This window comes from Symphalangus syndactylus, chromosome 19 (genome assembly GCF_028878055.3).
Source record: "Symphalangus syndactylus isolate Jambi chromosome 19, NHGRI_mSymSyn1-v2.1_pri, whole genome shotgun sequence".
Taxonomy (NCBI): domain Eukaryota; kingdom Metazoa; phylum Chordata; class Mammalia; order Primates; family Hylobatidae; genus Symphalangus; species Symphalangus syndactylus.
Window position 1 is genome coordinate 57,616,564 of NC_072434.2, and position 18,159 is coordinate 57,634,722.

The window sequence follows — 18,159 nt, forward strand, 5'->3', positions numbered from 1 at the left end:
AAGCCCACCTTATACAGAGAGAGGATAAATGATAATTTGTGTGCTGCTCCCCTGAAGTCCACAGTGCCTTATTGAGATGACTAGAATTTCTGCTTTCTTCTTCTGACATTTGGGTCCTGAAAGACGGCATTTGGATAGGAGAGTTAGAAGAAACACTACCAGGCCTTCTTCTCCATATCCCCAGTTCTCACTTCACCCCATGTGATTCATCTACCCCAGAGAGAAAAAGGAGCTCACCTGATTGGTGAGAGCCTGGAATTATTGGAGCCCGGTCACTGTGTAAAGGTTATACTGATGTCTCCCCTTGTGCAACACTTTTTCAGTGCAGATGTCTTGTAGCTCCATGTCTAGAGGTAGCCAGGGTATCCTCCTAGCTTGCCTTCTTGGTTTTATACATGCTTCAGTATATAAGAGAGCTTGTAGTCCAGGCTTATGAGATGACTGTTCTGCCTGCCCCATCTTACCTCTACGGGTAAGCCTGTGTGCATGTGCTCCTCAGTCTAGTCCCAGGATAGGAGGTAGGGGTCTCACATTGACCTCAAGTTCATATGACTTTTTCTAACTCACCTTTACCACACAGCCCCTACTGTGGGGCTTATAAAGTGTCATGGAGATTTGTGAAGTCAATGTTTCCTTTCCTTGTTTATGTACTTTATAAATTAGGTCCATCTCCAAAACTTTTGCATCATCCTAAACTGAAACACTGTGCCCATGAAGAAGTCATTAAAGACTGATAAATTTGACTCCATAAAAATTAAAATTTTCTATATAGGAAAAAAATGCCTCAAAGTCAAAAGTCAATCACCAAACTGGGAAAATAAAATCTGCAACATACATGACAGACAATAAGCTAATTTGAGATATATATATCTATATATACAACTATTATAAATTATTAAGCAAAAGACCAACAGCCAAGTCATAAAGGGACAATGAATGTAAACAGACTGTTCAAAGACATGTAGATTTTTTTTGAATTGCTAAATTTTTTTTATTGTGGTAAATATACATAACATAAAATTTACCGTGAGGTATACAATTCCGCGACATTAAGTACACACACATTGTGATGCAACCATCACAACTGTCTATTTCCAAAACTCTTTTGTCATCCTAAACTGAAACTCTGTACCCATTGAACAGTAACTCCCTGTTCCCCCTCCCTCATCTCATGGCAACCACCATTCTACTTTCTGTCTCTAAGGATTTGACGACTCTAGGTACCTCATATAAGTGGAATCACACAGTATTTGTCCTTATATGTCTGGCTTATTTCACTTAGTATAATGTCCTTAAGGTTTATTCACGTTGTAGCATGAATCAGAATTTCCTTCCTTTTTAAGGCTGAATTATATATCATTGTATGTATAAACCATATTTGTATATCTGTTCATCCATAGATGAACATTTGGGTGTTTCCACCTTTTGGCCGTGACATGGGTATGCAAATATCTGTGTGAATCCTCGTTTTCAGTTCTTTTGGGTGTATACCCAGAAATGGAATTGCTAGATCATTTAGTAATTCTGTGTTTGATTTTTTTGTGGAACCACCATACTGTTTTCCACAATGGCTATACCATTTTACTTTCCCACCAGCAATGTACAAGGATTCTCATTTCTCCACATCTTGACCAACACTTGTTGTTTTCTAGGATTTTTGTTTTTGTTTCGTTTTGTTTTTGATAGTAGCTATCCCAATGCATGTGAATTGGCATCTGTGGTTTCAGTTTGCATTTCCTTGATGACTAATGTTGAGCATCTTATCATATGCTTGTTGGCCATTCATATGTCTTCTTTGGAGAAACATCTGTTTTAAGACCTTTGCTCATTTTTAAATTGGATTATTTGTTGTGGAATTCTTTATATATCCTGAATATTGATCCCTTATCAGATGATATGATATGCAGATATTTTCTCCCAATCTGTGGGTTGTCTTTTAGCTCTCTTGATGGTGTCCTGTGTATGTATCTTCTCTTTAGTTACCTGTGTTTTTGCTGTCGTAGCCAGGAAATTATGGCCAAATCCTATGTCACAAAGTTTTCCCCGTTTTCTTCTAAGGGTTTTATAGTTTTAGTTCTTACATTTAGGTGTTTAATCCATTTTGAGTTTAGTTTTGCATATGGTGTAAGGTAAGGGTCTGACTTCATTTTTTTCCATGTGAATATCCAGTTTTCCCAGTGCCACTTTTTAAAAATACTATCCTTTCCTCATTGAATGGTTTTGGTGCCCCTGATGAAAATCAGGACCATATTTTTGAGTTCTATATTTCTATTCCATTGGTCTATATATCTGTCTTTATACCAGTATAACACTGTTTTGATTACTGTAGTATTGTACCAAAATCCAGAAGTATGAGTCTTTCAACCTTGTTCCTCTTTTTCAGGATTGATTTGGCTACTTGGAGAGTCCACGTGAATTTTAGAATGGGTTTTTCTATTTTTGCAAATGTCTTTGGGATTTTCATAGAGATTTCATTGAACCTGTAGGTGACTTTGAATAGTAATGACATCTTAACAAGATTTTGTCTTTCAATCCTTGAACTCAAGATGTCTTTTCATTATGTCATCTTTAATTTCTTTCAGCAATGTTTGTAGATTTCACTGTACAAGTCTTTCGTTTCCTTGATTAAGTTGGTTTCCTAAGTATTTTGTTCTTTTTGATGCTATTGTAAGTGGAATTGTTGATTTCTTTTTCAGTTTGATCATTGTTAGTGTAAGAAACACAACTGATTTTTGTGTTGATTTTGTATGCTGCAACTTCATTGAATTTATTTATTAGTTCTAACAGTTTCTTTTGCAGAAACTTTAGGACTTTCCATATATAGTAACATGTCATCTGCTAATGGATAATTTTACTCCCTTTTCAATTTGGATGTCTTTTAGTTCTTTTTCTTGCCTAATCGCTCTGGCTGAAACCTTCAATACTATGTTGAATAGAAGTGGTAAAAGTGGGCATCCTTGTTTCTGCTCTTAGAATAAAGGCTTTCAGTCATTCAGCATTGAGTATGTTACCTGTGAGTTTTTCATATCTGGCTTTATTATGTTGAGGTAGTTTCCTTCTATTTGTAGTTTGTTAATTGTTTTTATCATGAAAGTGAGTTAAATTTTATCAAATGCTTTTTCTGCTTTGATTGAGATAATCATGTGGGTCTTTTTCTTTCTTTCCCTTAATATGAGATTACATTGATTTTCGTACCCTGGACTATACTTGAGTTCCAGGAGTCAATCCCACTTGTTCATGGGGTGTAATCCTTTAAATGCACTGCTTTGGTTTGATAGTATTTTGTTGAAGATTTTTGCATTAACATTCATAAGGGATATCGGTCTGTAGTTTTCTTATGGTGTCTTTTTCTGGCTTTTGTATCAGGGTAATACTGGTGTCATAGAATAAGTCAGGAAGTATTACCTCCTCTTCAGTTTTTTGAAAGAGCTTGAGAAGACTTGGTGGTAATTCTTTAAATATTTGGTAGAATTCACCAGTGAAGCCATCTGGTCCAGGGCTTTTCTTTGTTGGGAGTTTGTTTTTCTTTTCTTTCCTTTTTTTTTTTTAATTATCAATTCAGTCTCTTTGCTAAATAGATTTATTTACCTTTTCTGTTTCTTCCTGATTCAATCGTGGTAGGTTTTGTGTTTCTCGGAATTTGTCTACTTCATCTAGTTAATTTGTTGGCATACAGTTGCTTATGGTACTCTCTTATATCCTTTTCATTTCTGTAAAATTGGTAGTTATGTACCCACTTTCATTTCTGAGTTTAGTAATTTGATCCTTCTCCCTTTTTTGTCTTAGTTAGTCTACCTAAAAGTTTGTTGGTTTTGTTGATCTTTTCAAAGAGCCAACTTTTGGTTTCATTGATTTTTTTTTTTTTGGTATTGTTTTACCGTTCTTTATTTTATTTATTTCCACTCTAATCTTTGTTATTTCTTTCCTTTTACTAGCTTTAAGTTTGGTTTGTTCTTCTTTTTCTAGTTCCTTAGGTGTAAAGTTAGGTTGTCAATTGAATCCTTTTCTTGTTTTTAATGTAAGCATTTATTTATTTATTTTTAATTATACTTTAAGTTCTGGGATACATGTGCAGAACGTGCAGGTTTGTTACATAGGTATACACGTGCCATAGTGGTTTGCTGCACCCATCAGCCCATCATCTACATTAGGTATTTCTCTTAATGCTATCCCTCCCTTAGCCCACCACCCCCCGACAGGCTCTGGTGTGTGGTGTTCCCCTCCCTGCATCCATGTGTTCTCATTATTCAACTCCCACTTATGAGTGAGAACACACAGTGCTTGGTTTTCTGTTCTTGTGTTAGTTTGCTGAGAATGATGGTTTCCAGCTTCATCTGTGTCCCTGCAAAGGGTATGAACTCATCCTTTTCTATGGCCACATAGTATTCCATGGTGTATATGTGCCACATTTTCTTTATCCAGTCTATCATTGATGGGCATTTGGGTTGGTTCCAAGTCTTTACTGTTGTGAACAGTGCCTCAATAAACATACCTGTGCATGTGTCTTTATAGTAGAATGATTTATAATCCTTTGGGTATATATCCAGTAATGGGATGGCTGGGTCAAATGGTATTTCTGGTTCTAGATCCTTAAGGAATTGCCACACTGTCTCCACAATGATTGAACTAATTTACATTCCCACCAACAGTGTAAAAGCATTTCACCACATCCTCTCCACCATCTGTTGTTTCCTGACTTTTTAATGATTGCCATTCTAACTGATGTGAGATGGTATCTCATTGCGGTTTTGATTTGCATTTCTCTACAGTGATCATGAGCTTTTTTTCATGTTTGTTGACCACATAAATGTCTTCTTTTGAGAAGTGTCTGTTCATATCCTTTGCCCACTTTTCGATGGAGTTGTTTTTTTCTTGTAAGTTTGTTTAAGTTCTTTTTAGAATCTGGATATTAGCCCTTTGTCAGATGGATAGACTGCAAAAATTTTCTCCCATTCTATAGGTTGCCTGTTCATTCTGATGATAGTTTCTTTTGCTGTGCAGAAGCTCTTTCGTTTAATTATATCCCATTTGTCAATTTCGGCTTTTGTTGCCATTGCTTTTGGTGTTTTAGTCATAAAGTCTTTGCCCATGCCTATGTCCTGAATGATATCGCCTAGGTTTTCTTGTAGGGTTTTTATGGTTTTAGGTCTTACGTTTAAGTCTTTAATCCATCTTGAGTTAATTTTTGTATAAAGTGTAAGGAAGGGGTCTAGTTTCAGTTTTCAGCATATAGCTAGACAGTTTTCCCAAAAACATTTGTTAAATAGGGAATCCTTTCCCCATTGCTTGTTTTTGTCAGGTGTGTCAAAGATCAGATAGTTGTAGTAGATGTGTGGTGTTATTTCTGAGGCTTCTGTTCTGTTCCATTGGTCTGTATATCTGTTTTGGTATAGTACCATGCTGTTTTGGTTACTGTAGCCTTGTAGTATAGTTTGAAGTCAGGTAGCATGATGCCTCCAGCTTTGTTCTTTTTGCTTAGGATTGTCTTGGCTATACAGGTTCTGTTTTGGTTCCATATGAAATTTAAAGTAGTTTTCTCTAATTCCGTGAAGAAAGTCAGTGGTAGCTTGATGGGGATAGCATTGAATCTATAAATTACTTTGGGCAGCATGGCCATTTTCACAATATTGATTCTTCCTATGCACAAGCATGGAATGTTTTTCCATTTGTTTGTGTCCTCTCTTATTTCCTTGAGCAGTGGTTTGTAGTTCTCCTTAAAGAAGTCCTTCACATGCCTTGTAAGTTGTATTCCTAGGTATTTTTTTCTCTTTGTAGTAATTGTGAATGGGAGTTCACTCATGATTGTCTGTCTATTATTCGTGTATAGGAATGCTTGTGATTTTGCACATTGATTTTGTATCCTGAGACTTTGCTGAAGTTGCTTAAGGAGATTTTGGCCTGAGAGAAGATGGGGTTTTCTAAATATACAATCATGTCATCTGCAAACAGAGACAATTTGACTTCCTGTCTTCCTATTTGAATACCCTTTATTTCTTTCTCTTGCCTGATTGCCCTGGCCAGAACTTCCAATACTGTGTTAAATAAGAGTGATGAGAGAGGTCATCCTTGTCTTGTGCCAGTTTTCAAAGGGAATGCTTCCAACTTTTGCCCATTCAGTACGATATTGGCTGTGGGTTTGTCATAAATAGCTCTTATTATTTTGAGATATGTTCCATCAATACCTAGTTTATTGCATGTGTTGAACCAGCCTTGCCTCCCAGGGATGAAGCCAACTTGATCGTGGTGGATAGCTTTTTGATGTGCTGCTGGAATCAGTTTGCCAATATTTTATTGAGGATTTTCGCATCAATGTCATCAGGGATATTGGCCCGAAATTTTCTTTTTTTGTTGTGTCTCTGCCAGGTTTTGGTATCAGGATGATGCTGGCCTTACAAAAGGAGTTAGGGAGGAGTCCCTCTTTTTCTGTTGTTTGGAATAGTTTCAGAAGGAATGGTACCAGCTCCTCTTTGTACCTCTGGTAGAATTCAGCTGTGAATCCATCTGGTCCTGGGCTTTTTTTGGTTGGTAGGCTATTAATTACTGCCTCCATTTCAGAACTTGTTATTGGTCTATTCAGGGATTCGACTTCTTGGTTTATTCTTGGGAGGGTGTATGTGTCTGGGAATTTATCCATTTCTTACAGATTTTCTAGTTTATTTGCATAGAGGTGTTTATAGTATTCTCTGATGGTAGTTTGTGTTTCTGTGGGGTCAATGGTGATATGTTCTTTATCATTTTTTACTCTGTCTATTTGATTCTTCTCTCTTTTCTTCTTTATTAATCTGGCTAGCAGTCTAGGAATATTTCCCAAGCAAATGGAAAGCAAAAAAAAAGCAGGGGTTGCAATCCTAGTCTCTGATAAAGCAGACTTTAAACCAACAAAGGTCAAAAAAAGACAAAGAAGGGCATTACACAATGGTAAAAAGATCAATGCAACAAAATGAGCTAACTATCCTAAATATATATGCACCAAATACAGGAGCATCCAGATTCATAAAGCAAGTTCTTAGAGACCTACAAAGAGACTTAGACTCCCACACAATAATAGTGGGAGACTTTAGCACCCCACTGTCAATATTAGACAGATCAATGAGACAGCAAATTAATAAGGATATTCAGGATTTGAACTCAGCTCTGGATCAAGCAGACCTAATAGACATCTACAGAACTCTCCACCCCAAATCAACAGAATATACATTCTTGTCAGCACCACATTGTACTTACTCTAAAATTGACCACATAATTGGAAGTAAAACACTTCTCAGCAAAAGAATGGAAATCGTAATCTCTCAGACCACAGTGCAATCAAATTAGAACTCAGAATTAAGAAACTCACTCAAAATTGCACAACTACGTGGAAACTGAACAACCTGCTCCTGAATGACTACTGGGTAAATAATGAAATTAAGGCAGAAATAAATAAGTTCCTTGAAACCAATGAGAACAAAGACACAATGTACCAGAATCTCTGGGACACAGCTAAAGCAGTGTTTAGAGGCAAATTTATAGCACTAAATGCCCACAGGAGAAAGCAGGAAAGATCTACAATTGACACCCTAACATCACAATTAAAAGAACTAGAGAAGCAAGAGCAAACAAATTCAAAAGCTAGCAGAAGACAAGAAATAACTAAGATCAGAGCAGAACTGAAGAAGATAGAGACACGAAGAACCCTTCAAAAAATCAGTGAATCGAGGAGCTGGTTTTTTGAAAAGATTAACAAAATAAATGTAAGCATTTATAGCTATAAATTTTCATCTCATAACACTTCTTTTGATATTTCCCATAATTTTTGGCAAGTTGTATTTTTATTTTCATTTGTCTTAATACATTTCTAATTTTCCCTCTGGTTTCTTTGATCCATTCTTGACTTTTTTTAATACCTCTGTTTTCTAGATATAATATGTATAATCTACAGAATTTCTCAAATATAGTTATAATTTTATCTGTTGTTTGCAAGTCTATTACAGGATTAAATGTGTGTATTAACACTTGTTCTATTCTCATGCACTTTCTAATATACAGAGATTTCTGGCCCCCATGTCCCGGCTTCTACATAAATATTATTTTGAAACATTTAACCTTCTGTTTTAACATTCCAAATGTCTAAGAAAGAAGTCAAGATTTTGGTTTCTGAGATAAGGTCATTCATTGTGAGTGACTTAGAAATGTTAAAAATTCAGCCAAAACTTAAAAATTATGTTATAGTTTACCATGAAGATTTAAGCTGAATTAGACATTAGCTGTATATTTATGGTAATAAAAAATAATTCTTTAGTGATATTTCAGAGAATGGCTTCCCCCAGTAAACATGTGAATTAAAAGCTGTAGAAATTTCTTCTTTTATCTTTGTATACTTTTTACTTCAGAATTCCAACTTTTCCTAGTTAAAATTTTTCTAAACAGATGAACTTTCTATTTGAAAGATGAATGATTCTTCAGTATAAATGCTTAAGCCATTTTTAACAAGTTAAAGCTATTGCGCTTATACTTGTTGTAAGTCACTTCGCTTAATATAAGTACATGTTAAGATTTAATTTTTTACTTAATATTAAGTTCCTCTAAGTTTTACGAAAGAAGCAGAAAGCATTAGACGAGAGTTTTAACATATCCTCTTAAAGAATCTCTTAAATTAAAATATGTTGAAGGTAGAGCTATTTAATTTCACATCAAAGTGAATCTTTAATTATATGTTTGCATAATTTAAAAAATTATGTCTCACAGCTTTTTTTAATGCCCAAGTTTGGTACATATTTTCCCTCAGTAGTATGATGATGATAGTTGCATGCTAAATACCAGGAAAAAAAAAATAGTATGATAATAATAATAGCAGTTACCATGGGCCAACTGTATGCCACACAGCATACTAAACTGCTTATGTATGTTTTTCTTTTAAACCTCAGACTGGCCTAATGAGTTTGGCAGTTTTATTGTCTTCATTTTTTATAACCATAATTCTTGGTTCATTATATATTCTCCTCATTAGTTTGTGCTCGAACCTTTTCTATATGTTTGTGTATATGCATATGTTTTTTATTTCCAATACTATAGTAAGCATTTTAGAAGTTAGAAAACTAAAAGTTAAAAGTGAAATAGTTGTCCATGGGACATCCAGCTGCTATAAGTAGGGGAGCCAGGTTTAAAACCCATTTGTGTCTGTGCTGTTCACTACTATAATTGCAGAAAAAGCTTCTTTGATCATCCTCTGTAAAATAGTTTCCCTGTCTCTTTCTCTTCTTACTCTGCTCTATTTTTCTTCTTAGTGCATATTACCACTTGACAAATGTGTATATTTCTAATTTGTTGTTTGTCTCCCTTCTTAAGTTCACTGATCTCCCAAAAGAGTTCCAGGCATTTGTAGGTGCTTAGTAGATACTGGGTGAAATGTAAATGAATGAATGTAATGAGTGTATTATGTATGCAATCAGTGCATATATTAAGATGTGATAGATTTAGTGTTTCCCTCTCTTTACACTGTAATTTCTATTACTATATTTGTATTAGTAAGATCAATATGCTTCTTGCTAAAATATGGAATTTGAATTAATATAAAAGTAGTTATGCTTACCAAAATTATCTTGCTCACTTGTTTTATGAAATTGTTCTTACAAGGAAAATGCTTTTTATTTTCAAATCAGCCTCTTATTAGTAACTGAAACCTTTCTGTTTTTTAGACTGTTATCTCAGTGTATGGAGTATTTTGATTTGAGATGCCAGTTATTAGATGATCTGACAAGTAAGTAAATGACTACTATGTAGGGGAAAGGGGCTGGGGAAGAGTAGAAGAGAAAGTCACACGGACATTTCTAAATATGATTTACATATCTCAGCTGTAAATAAAATTACAGTTGTTTGAAGTTGAACCTTGTTTTCTTGAAAATAGCATATAAACCTATGTACCAGTGAGCTCTTATTCTGTTACATAACCAGTCATTAATGAATTGAGAAAATTTGTTGATTTTTTAAATTGTCAAAGGATCATATTTTAATTACCCTGATACGGAACTATTGTGAAGGGTCTTTCTCTCCAGTGTAGTCTGTTATAATTTTAAAGATTGATTGTTGAAGGAAAGAGGGACTCTTTATTGCAGCATGTTGATAGTGTTAGAAGTGTTAGTGTTAGTTTTAAAGTATCACGGTTCGCTAGTGTTAGTTTTAAAGTATCACGGTTAGAAATTCTTTTGTTAGTGTGCTGAGATTTTAATCGTCTGTACTTACCCTTAAATAATACAAATGAATGTTGGAATGCTCTGTGTAAATTTTAGTTCAGATCATGAGTTTGTTATTCCCCACTCTTCACAAAGAATTTGCTTCAGCTTATAGGAAATTAATAAAATAAAAATCAGGATCCACAAAAATAGCAACTGGTAAAGAACATCAAGGCCAGGAGGAAAAAAAAATACCTCAGAATTAATTTGTGAGGTTCCTGAAGGCCAGAGGTAAAAAGGAAGCAGCATATGGTTAGTTGTTCAAATACCCTGTAAGAAAAAATAGAATAGTTTCTCAAAAGAAGGAAATCTCTTTCCCAGCAACTAAGTCTAAAAGAAATTTCATACAAAGGCCATCATGTAATGGACACATAAAGATAGTGACTAATAATCCTCAACAACATTTCTATGGTGGCAGATGCCTTCATCAGTTTCATAAGTGTCTGTCAAAAACAGGAGGTGGCTGGTCGCGGTGGCTCACACCTGTAATCCTGGCACTTTGGGGGGCGAAGGTGGGTGGATCACTTGAGATCAGGAGTTCGAGACCAGCCTGGCTGACATGGTGAAACCAAAAACACAAAATCAGCCGGGCGTAGTGGCGTGTGCCTGTAATCCCAGCTGCTTGGGAGGCTGAAGCAGGAGAATTGCTTGAACCCGGGAGGCAGAGGTTGCAGTGAGCAGAGATTGCACCACTGCACTCCAGCCTGGGCGACAGTCTCCAAAAAATAAAAAATAAAAACAGGCCACACTGCTCTGAGCAATGCAGTGGAATTGGTTTCGTGGAGAGGGAGTTAATACAGTGTGAGAGTGTGTCTTGATTCAGAGAGAAGATCTGTTGGATCTAGCGAAGTGGGTGGACTACATGTCCATCTACCAGTCTCACGTAACACTGGTTTTCACCCAGGCTCCCAGGGAAAGCTGACCAGCAGCCATACAGGCTTTGCTTTCTGCTCTGCAACAAGGACAGGAATCATGAGTTGGCTACACACATGCAACTTTGAAATGAGTGAACAAGTTATTAATGTAGACCTCCCCTGTGTTGTTGAGTGATAAATGAAGGACCCAAGATCTCTTGTTAAGATCTTGGGAGGTGAGGGGAATTAATTCTCGGGTAATAACATGTCTTGAAACAAACAATATTTGCCAATTCTGGAGTGTTTTCCGTAAGCCAGTGCCTACACTAGCACTTCATACACAGCACCCTGCAGTGTAGGTGCTGGTCTCATTGCATAAATAAGGAAACAAGGTCATATAGTAAGTGGTAGACATAGGGTTTCTATCTGGTCCCAGTCCAGCTCTGACTGACCCTAAAGGGTCCTTCTTCACTTCACCATGTGGAGACCCTGCTTGCTTCTCACTATAGTGCAGTGGAAGTAGAGCATAATCACTCTTCCTCCCCTCCCCAGTCTCAACTTCCAATATGAAATTGTGCTTTAAGTCCTTGTTTGAAGGGGCAAGTGAAATGCATAATACAAAAGAACAGAGTAGTTCTCAGGAGTTTGGCACATTGTTTAGAAACCTGGACTCTGGCAGCTCTACTTCTGACCTCATTCTCCTTTGCAGAACTCAGCCCTCCCTTGGTTCAGGTAACACTGCAGGAGCGTTGATTCTCCTCATACCCTTCTACCCCTTCTTTCTCAAGAAGATTTTGTTTCCTGAGACTTCTGCTAACCCCCAGCAAACCAGGAGCTCCTTCTGAGCAGGAATTTGTCTCCCTCATCTTATAGCCTCAGCATATGGCACAGTGACCTGCACAGAGGAGGCAACCAATAAGTGGTTTATGAATGAGGGCGCCTTCATTCCCTTTGGGCAGCAGCTGTCACCTACTATTTGTTAATGACAGTTTTGTGGGGGTTTTGTGTTTTTTGTTTTTTGTTTTTTTGAGACGGAGTCTTGCTCTTTCGCCCAGTCTGGAGTACAGTGGCGTGATCTCAGCTCACTGCAATCTCTGCTTCCTGGGTTCAAGCAATTCTCCTGCCTCAGCCTCCCAAGTAGCTAGGACTACAGACATGCACCACCGTGCCCGTCTAATTTTTGTATTTTTAGTACAGACGGGGTTTCACCATGCTGGCCAGGCTGGTCTCTAACTCCTGACCTCACGATCTGCCCACCTCAGCCTCCCAAAGTGCTGGGATTACAGATGTGAGCCAGCTCGCCTGGCCTTAATGATAGTTTTTTTAAGATCTGTGAAGTGAAAGATTGGGGCTTGACTTTGCTTACTTTAATTCAGGACTTTGACTCCATAAAGGGAAATCCTTCTTTCTTTGTAATGGATTTTTTTTTCCTTCTTAGCTTCAGAAATGGAGCAGTTAAGGATCAGCCCAGCTACCATGCTTGAAGATGAGATTACTTGGCTGGATAACTTTGAACCTAATCGTACAGCTGAATGTGAGACCAGTGAAGCGGACAACATCTTACTGGCAGGGCACTTACGCCTCATCAAGACTCTTCTTTCACTCTGTGGGGCAGAAAAGGAAATGCTTGGTAATTACTGCTTCATCTTATCACATGGCAGATTCTTCAGTGCTCGGTTATTGCCAGCGTTGTGTGTAGGTGGGAAAATAAGATAGATGCCAAGTGTTCCATGGAAAATTGACCCTTCACACAGTAGGAAATTGTCCGTTATTTTAGTGGCTAACAAACTTAAGGTGTACTTTACCTGTGTCATTAAACAACATAGAGAATTTTATAGTGTTCAAAATAGCTGGATTACATAACTTCCTAATACCAAGTAAGAATTATAGTTCAAAGTAGATTTTTCTCTTTTTGCTGTTATGTACTTTATAATATATAATTTACTGTCTGTCTTCTTTTAAGGGTGATTCTCATCTGAGGAGGCAGCCCCTAACCACTCCTGCCCTCCAGTGGTGGGGTACATATGAGATTCTCCTAGGGTACACATGTAATTTGTAAAAGATTATTCAGTATTATAAATTATATTCAGAAGACAAATGAAAAATTAACTCTCTCCTTTATAACACAAACCAAGCTTTACAAAATATTCTTGGCTACTGGGGATACATAGAAAAGAGTGATTCTTAACCAGAGAGAGAAAGGCATATCATTTTAAACTAAAGAGGCAAGATTTTAAAAGTTTCAGAAACCCTTATGTGGACTCCCGTATGCCCAGAGTAAGAACTATTCACTCAAACCATTCTGCCTTGTGGTGTCCTTGGCACTGGTGTTTCTAAAGTGAAAGCTTGACTCCTTTCACTGTATTGTAAGCCCATAAAGGAACGCACCCTCACCTGCCTGTCTTTGTATTCTGTCTCCTTTGTAGTCCATCCCACAAGCTTTGCCGTGTAGTAAGTGCTCAAAAAATAAACATTAAATTAAACTAAATGCTCTGCTATTGGGTGGCCTCGGGTACCTTTGCTGCTCTGATAAGAAAGCGCAAGATAGGATCTTTGAATTAAAATATGTATTCATCTTCAACATGAATATTATGCTCTATTCCAGGTTCATCACTCATTAAACCATTGTTAGATGACTTCCTTTTCCGAGCTTCTAGAATTATTTTAAATAGTCATTCTCCAGCTGGCAGTGCCGCCATCAGTCAACAGGACTTTCATCCAAAGTATGGAAAATGCACGTTGTGTTCAGTTTTGGTAAAAATTCTAATTTGAAACTTTAGTCCCAAAAGATTTTGTTAACTTGGAGTTTGTCTTCCATCTGTGAGTCGTGTGTATCCTATATTATCCACTAAATGAAGAAATGCACGTGAAGGGACTTAGCATAAAGCCTGGCACATAGTAAACATAGTAAACCAGCAAGTGTGCTGGTACCATTATGATCATCAGAATGGAAGAACAAATAAAAATGTGGCTAACTTGGTCAGTAACAAATTCCAAGAGAAACGAAGGTTATAAAAATTATGTCCAAAGTACAAGTAAATAGGCTCTTAGTAAAATCTTGAAGGTTTCTCAGGAGAGAACGATAGGTGCTTTAGTGCATGAACCTTGTCGTTTGCTGAGTGCCGGCTGTGTTCTGTTAACTGCAACTGCTTGTGATTTATTACAGTAGTAATTTTGGAATCAAATTTTGTATTAGTTTTATGGGTACAAATTTGAAAGATCTCTTTGTAATGTTGACCCTACTTGAGTGGTATTTATACTCTTGGAGGTAGGAAGAAGAGGCAGAGCTACAAGCTGCTATTTCATTTGCTCCAAATCTAACTAACTTTGTTCGTTTCTGATGGAAACCAGAGTTATTTGAGTAATCCTGAAGAAACTGATTTGCTATTTATGGTGAAAAGGGTTCCTGTACAATTTCAGTGGTTATTGAAATGGACAAGGCATAATAAGCAGTATTTTGTGGAATCCTAAGAGGTATCTTATCACGTATAAATATTTCTCTACTTAAAGTTGCCTCATTAGCAAAATCTGTTTTAGGTAAGAAAAAAAAGTAAAACCCTTTATTAGAAATCTTGGGGTATTCCTCAGGCTGTGACTCCCATCCTCATTGCTACCCCAGCCCTGTTTTGGAAGATTTGGTGCTAGGTCTATGGGAGTCTTTTATTAAAGCAGCAGAAACAAGTGAATATTTTAATTTTCGGTAAACACAAAAGATATATCTTTAGCAGTTTTATTATTAATAAAAGTAGTTCCTCCATAAATGAAGAAGGAAGGCGTGTTTTTGTAAAAATCATATACAGTGCCTTGACTAGAAAAGGAAACATTTGTTTCATCCCTCCCCATTGTACCGAATGGTGTTGATTTATCACAGTAACTCCCAGTCTTTTTCCACCAAAACCTTCAAGGAAGAAAGAGATTTAAAATACACAGAAACTCTTTTCAGAAGTAATGCTATTTTGTATCACAGTAACAAAGCAACTTTTAGTGTCTAGCCTGTGGAAATGGCACCTCCCTATTCTTTTCTTACTGTCCTTTGCAACCCTGAAGTTCAGATAAGAAGCAAAGGACAGTGCCAGCTCCATGGCCATTGTCCTCAGTGCCTGGTGTTGTGCTGGTCTAAAAGCCTCATAAGCCCCCTTAAATGCCTCCTCCTACATTCCCTAAGTGTTTCACTCAGAGGTTGGCTATCCTCTTTTCTGTGTATCCTTCCTAACCAGTGATCCCTCAGTAATGCAAGGTTAGCATTGGTTAAGGTGAGATATTATTGTCCATCCCCAAAGTGGTTTATACTACAAGGCAAGCAGTGTAGAAAGCCTTTGATTTCATGCAGAATGCTTGCTAGTTATCTTTTGTGTCACTTTAAACGGATTGATTTGACAAACTGTATTTCTGTCTCCATTTTTTTCATAGAAAGTTCACATAAAAATGTTTATGGCTGTCTATTCTGGTTTTTACAGCTTTCTTTTGCTGCCATCCTAAGGTCTTCTTAGGATGACAGCGATAAAATCTTTCTACTTACCTATTTTATTTGAAAGACAGTTATTCCCATGTCATCTTTATTACAGAGTTCTCTTTACTCTTTCTCCTCCATTCTTGCTGATCCATTCATTAGATGAGACTATTCTGATCATAAGTGAAAGAATTTTGCTACTTTATCACCAGGCCAAGAAGATAGTTATTAATTCCTCCTGTATTCATGACCTCTGGATTACTAGATGTCTGGGGTTAGACCTGACTTAAGTATGTTTGAGGAATTGGAGCTCTTCTACTTTCATTTCAACTGTTGATTTAGTTTAATGAGTAATTTAAGTAGATTATTCATTGTTGAAATTGACTTGTGTCTTTCGTTTCTAGGTGTAGTACAGCGAATAGCCGATTGGCAGCCTATGAAGTCCTTGTGATGTTGGCTGATAGTTCACCTTCAAATCTTCAAATTATTATAAAAGAACTGCTTTCTATGCATCACCAACCTGACCCTGCTCTTACCAAGGAGTTTGATGTAGGTTTTCTAGACGTTGATGAACTTAATTTTTTTAGAATGATCTCTGAAACATATAATTTTAAGACTATTTGCATTCTGCTGACCACAAAGAAAGTCAGTATTATTATTTTGCTTACTGTGTTCACATACTCAAATCAAGCATAAGCTATAGTATCACTCTAATATACTGAATATGTTATGAAATAGTATCCTTTTAATTAGGGAGAGGCATTTTCAAGTTGCTTGGTAGTTATTCTCAGTAAAAAGTAGCATTCCAACCTATTTTTTGAGTGACTTTATGCTGGGCATAGGCCAGACCCTAGAGATACAAGTCAAATAAACATTGGCTCTATCACAGTACAGCCTGTGTTCAGCTAAATTCAACCAAGATTTATTGAGTTTAGTATGTGCTAAGAGGCATATTAGGCTTTTGGAGCTCAAAAATGAAAATAGGATCCCAGCCCTCAAGAAGGTCAGTGTATAGTGAAAGAGACAGGCCCATAAGCAGATAGTTTCAATGTAATGTGATACAACATGAGATAGAGGTATGTCCTCAATGCTCTACTAACACAGAGAGGCATTTCACCACCAGCTGTTGGTATCTCAGAAGGCTTCTTAGAGGAGATGAAACTTAAAATAGGGCCATAAAAACTAGTGAACCAGGTGAAGCAAGGTGGGAAGGTCATTCCATTACAGTAATGAGAAGAATATGAACAAAGCTGTGGAGACATGAAATAGCTTAGTGTATGTTGGGATCTGTGAGAGGGAAGTATATTGCAGGTCCACTGGAATACAGACCAGAAATGGGAAGATGTTTTCAAAGCTGCCATTTGTGTTCTCTAACATCACAGAAAGTCAGACTTACCCTTTGGATGCCTGAGTTAAGTGTTACAGAACATAGAAGTTAGGTAGGAAAGGAAGTGGGGACAGATGTCCTAACTAGAGGGAGTAGCACTTGGCAAAGACTTAGAAATGTGGGCTCTCATAAGTTGGAAATGGTTTTGATTGATCAAAATGGTTTATAATGCTTTAGTTTATAGGTTATGTTATGTGTTACTTTATGTGCATTTATTTCATCAGATTTAAATGAACTTTTTATATTTTTCCTTACATCAAAAATTATATCAGCATAATGGAGGCAATATCTGTGTTAGATAAATATTTATATTTTTAGCACTGTTTTAAACCAGTTTTTTTTTAAATCTATGCTTTGGACTACAAATAAATTTCGGTGTTAATTAGGTCTTAGAAATAATCCTGCTCTAAGTATATGTCTGATGTTAATGAAGAGTAGGTAATACTTAGCAATTCCTTGAGATCTAGAAGACCTACACATTTTTGTCTGCTAGTTGGTTATTACATGGATGCAGATACTTGATATGTGCAGATAACATGATTCTGGTCATGGCATGAGAACCAAGATCTTGCTGTAATAGCATTTCAAAGTGTAAAATTACAGTATCCTTTTCCACTTGGAGAAGTGCCATGTTGAACTTGATCCACTATGCTTTTTCTGGATCATTTCTATCCAGAAAAGCTCTGTACTGGGGTCTATGTTATTTCAAAACAACTGGAAGTAAAATGGTAGGATAGTCACTATTTAATTATATGTTTACTGGAAGAAGTTTAATAGAAGAATGTTACCTTCTCTAAAAGGAATTACAATATGAGCCTTTTTTTGCCATCCAGATTGGTCAGGATCCTTCATGGTAATCACTTCCGAGACTCACATTCCTTTTTTTCAGAGTACTACCTTAATTCGTGAATATATAGTAGGACATTTGCTTGATTATGCCTCTTTACCCTAATAGACTGTAAGCGCCTTGAGATCAGGGGCCATGCACGTTTCTGTTCTCTCTTATATCCCATGCACAGTGCCTGGCATATAGAAGGGTATTTAATCAATATATGTTGAATGATAATCAAGTAACTACATAAATAAACAAATATACACCTATCTGCCAGGTATTTTATGAATGAAAAAGCAACATTGAGATAGCAGTATTTGATAATTATATCAGCATCTGCAGAAGTACTTCATGAACAAAGGTTTTGCCAGCATAGCTTTCATAACATGGTGGATGGGTAAATCTGTGAATATATCTCCCACATAGCT

At 36.7% G+C, this 18,159-nt stretch overlaps 1 protein-coding gene across 4 annotated transcripts in view; it reads left to right on the forward strand.

Moving 5' to 3' along the window:
* USP24 (ubiquitin specific peptidase 24) overlaps nt 1–18,159 on the forward strand; it is a 148,363-nt gene that overhangs the window by 94,872 nt on the left and 35,332 nt on the right. For all 4 annotated transcript variants that reach the window (XM_055235279.2, XM_055235280.2, XM_063613890.1 and 1 more), the window contains exons 39-42: nt 9,675–9,736; nt 12,501–12,692; nt 13,668–13,785; nt 15,917–16,061. In XM_055235279.2, the coding sequence (XP_055091254.1) occupies nt 9,675–9,736; nt 12,501–12,692; nt 13,668–13,785; nt 15,917–16,061 (517 nt within the window). The remainder of the gene's footprint in view (nt 1–9,674; nt 9,737–12,500; nt 12,693–13,667; nt 13,786–15,916; nt 16,062–18,159) is intronic.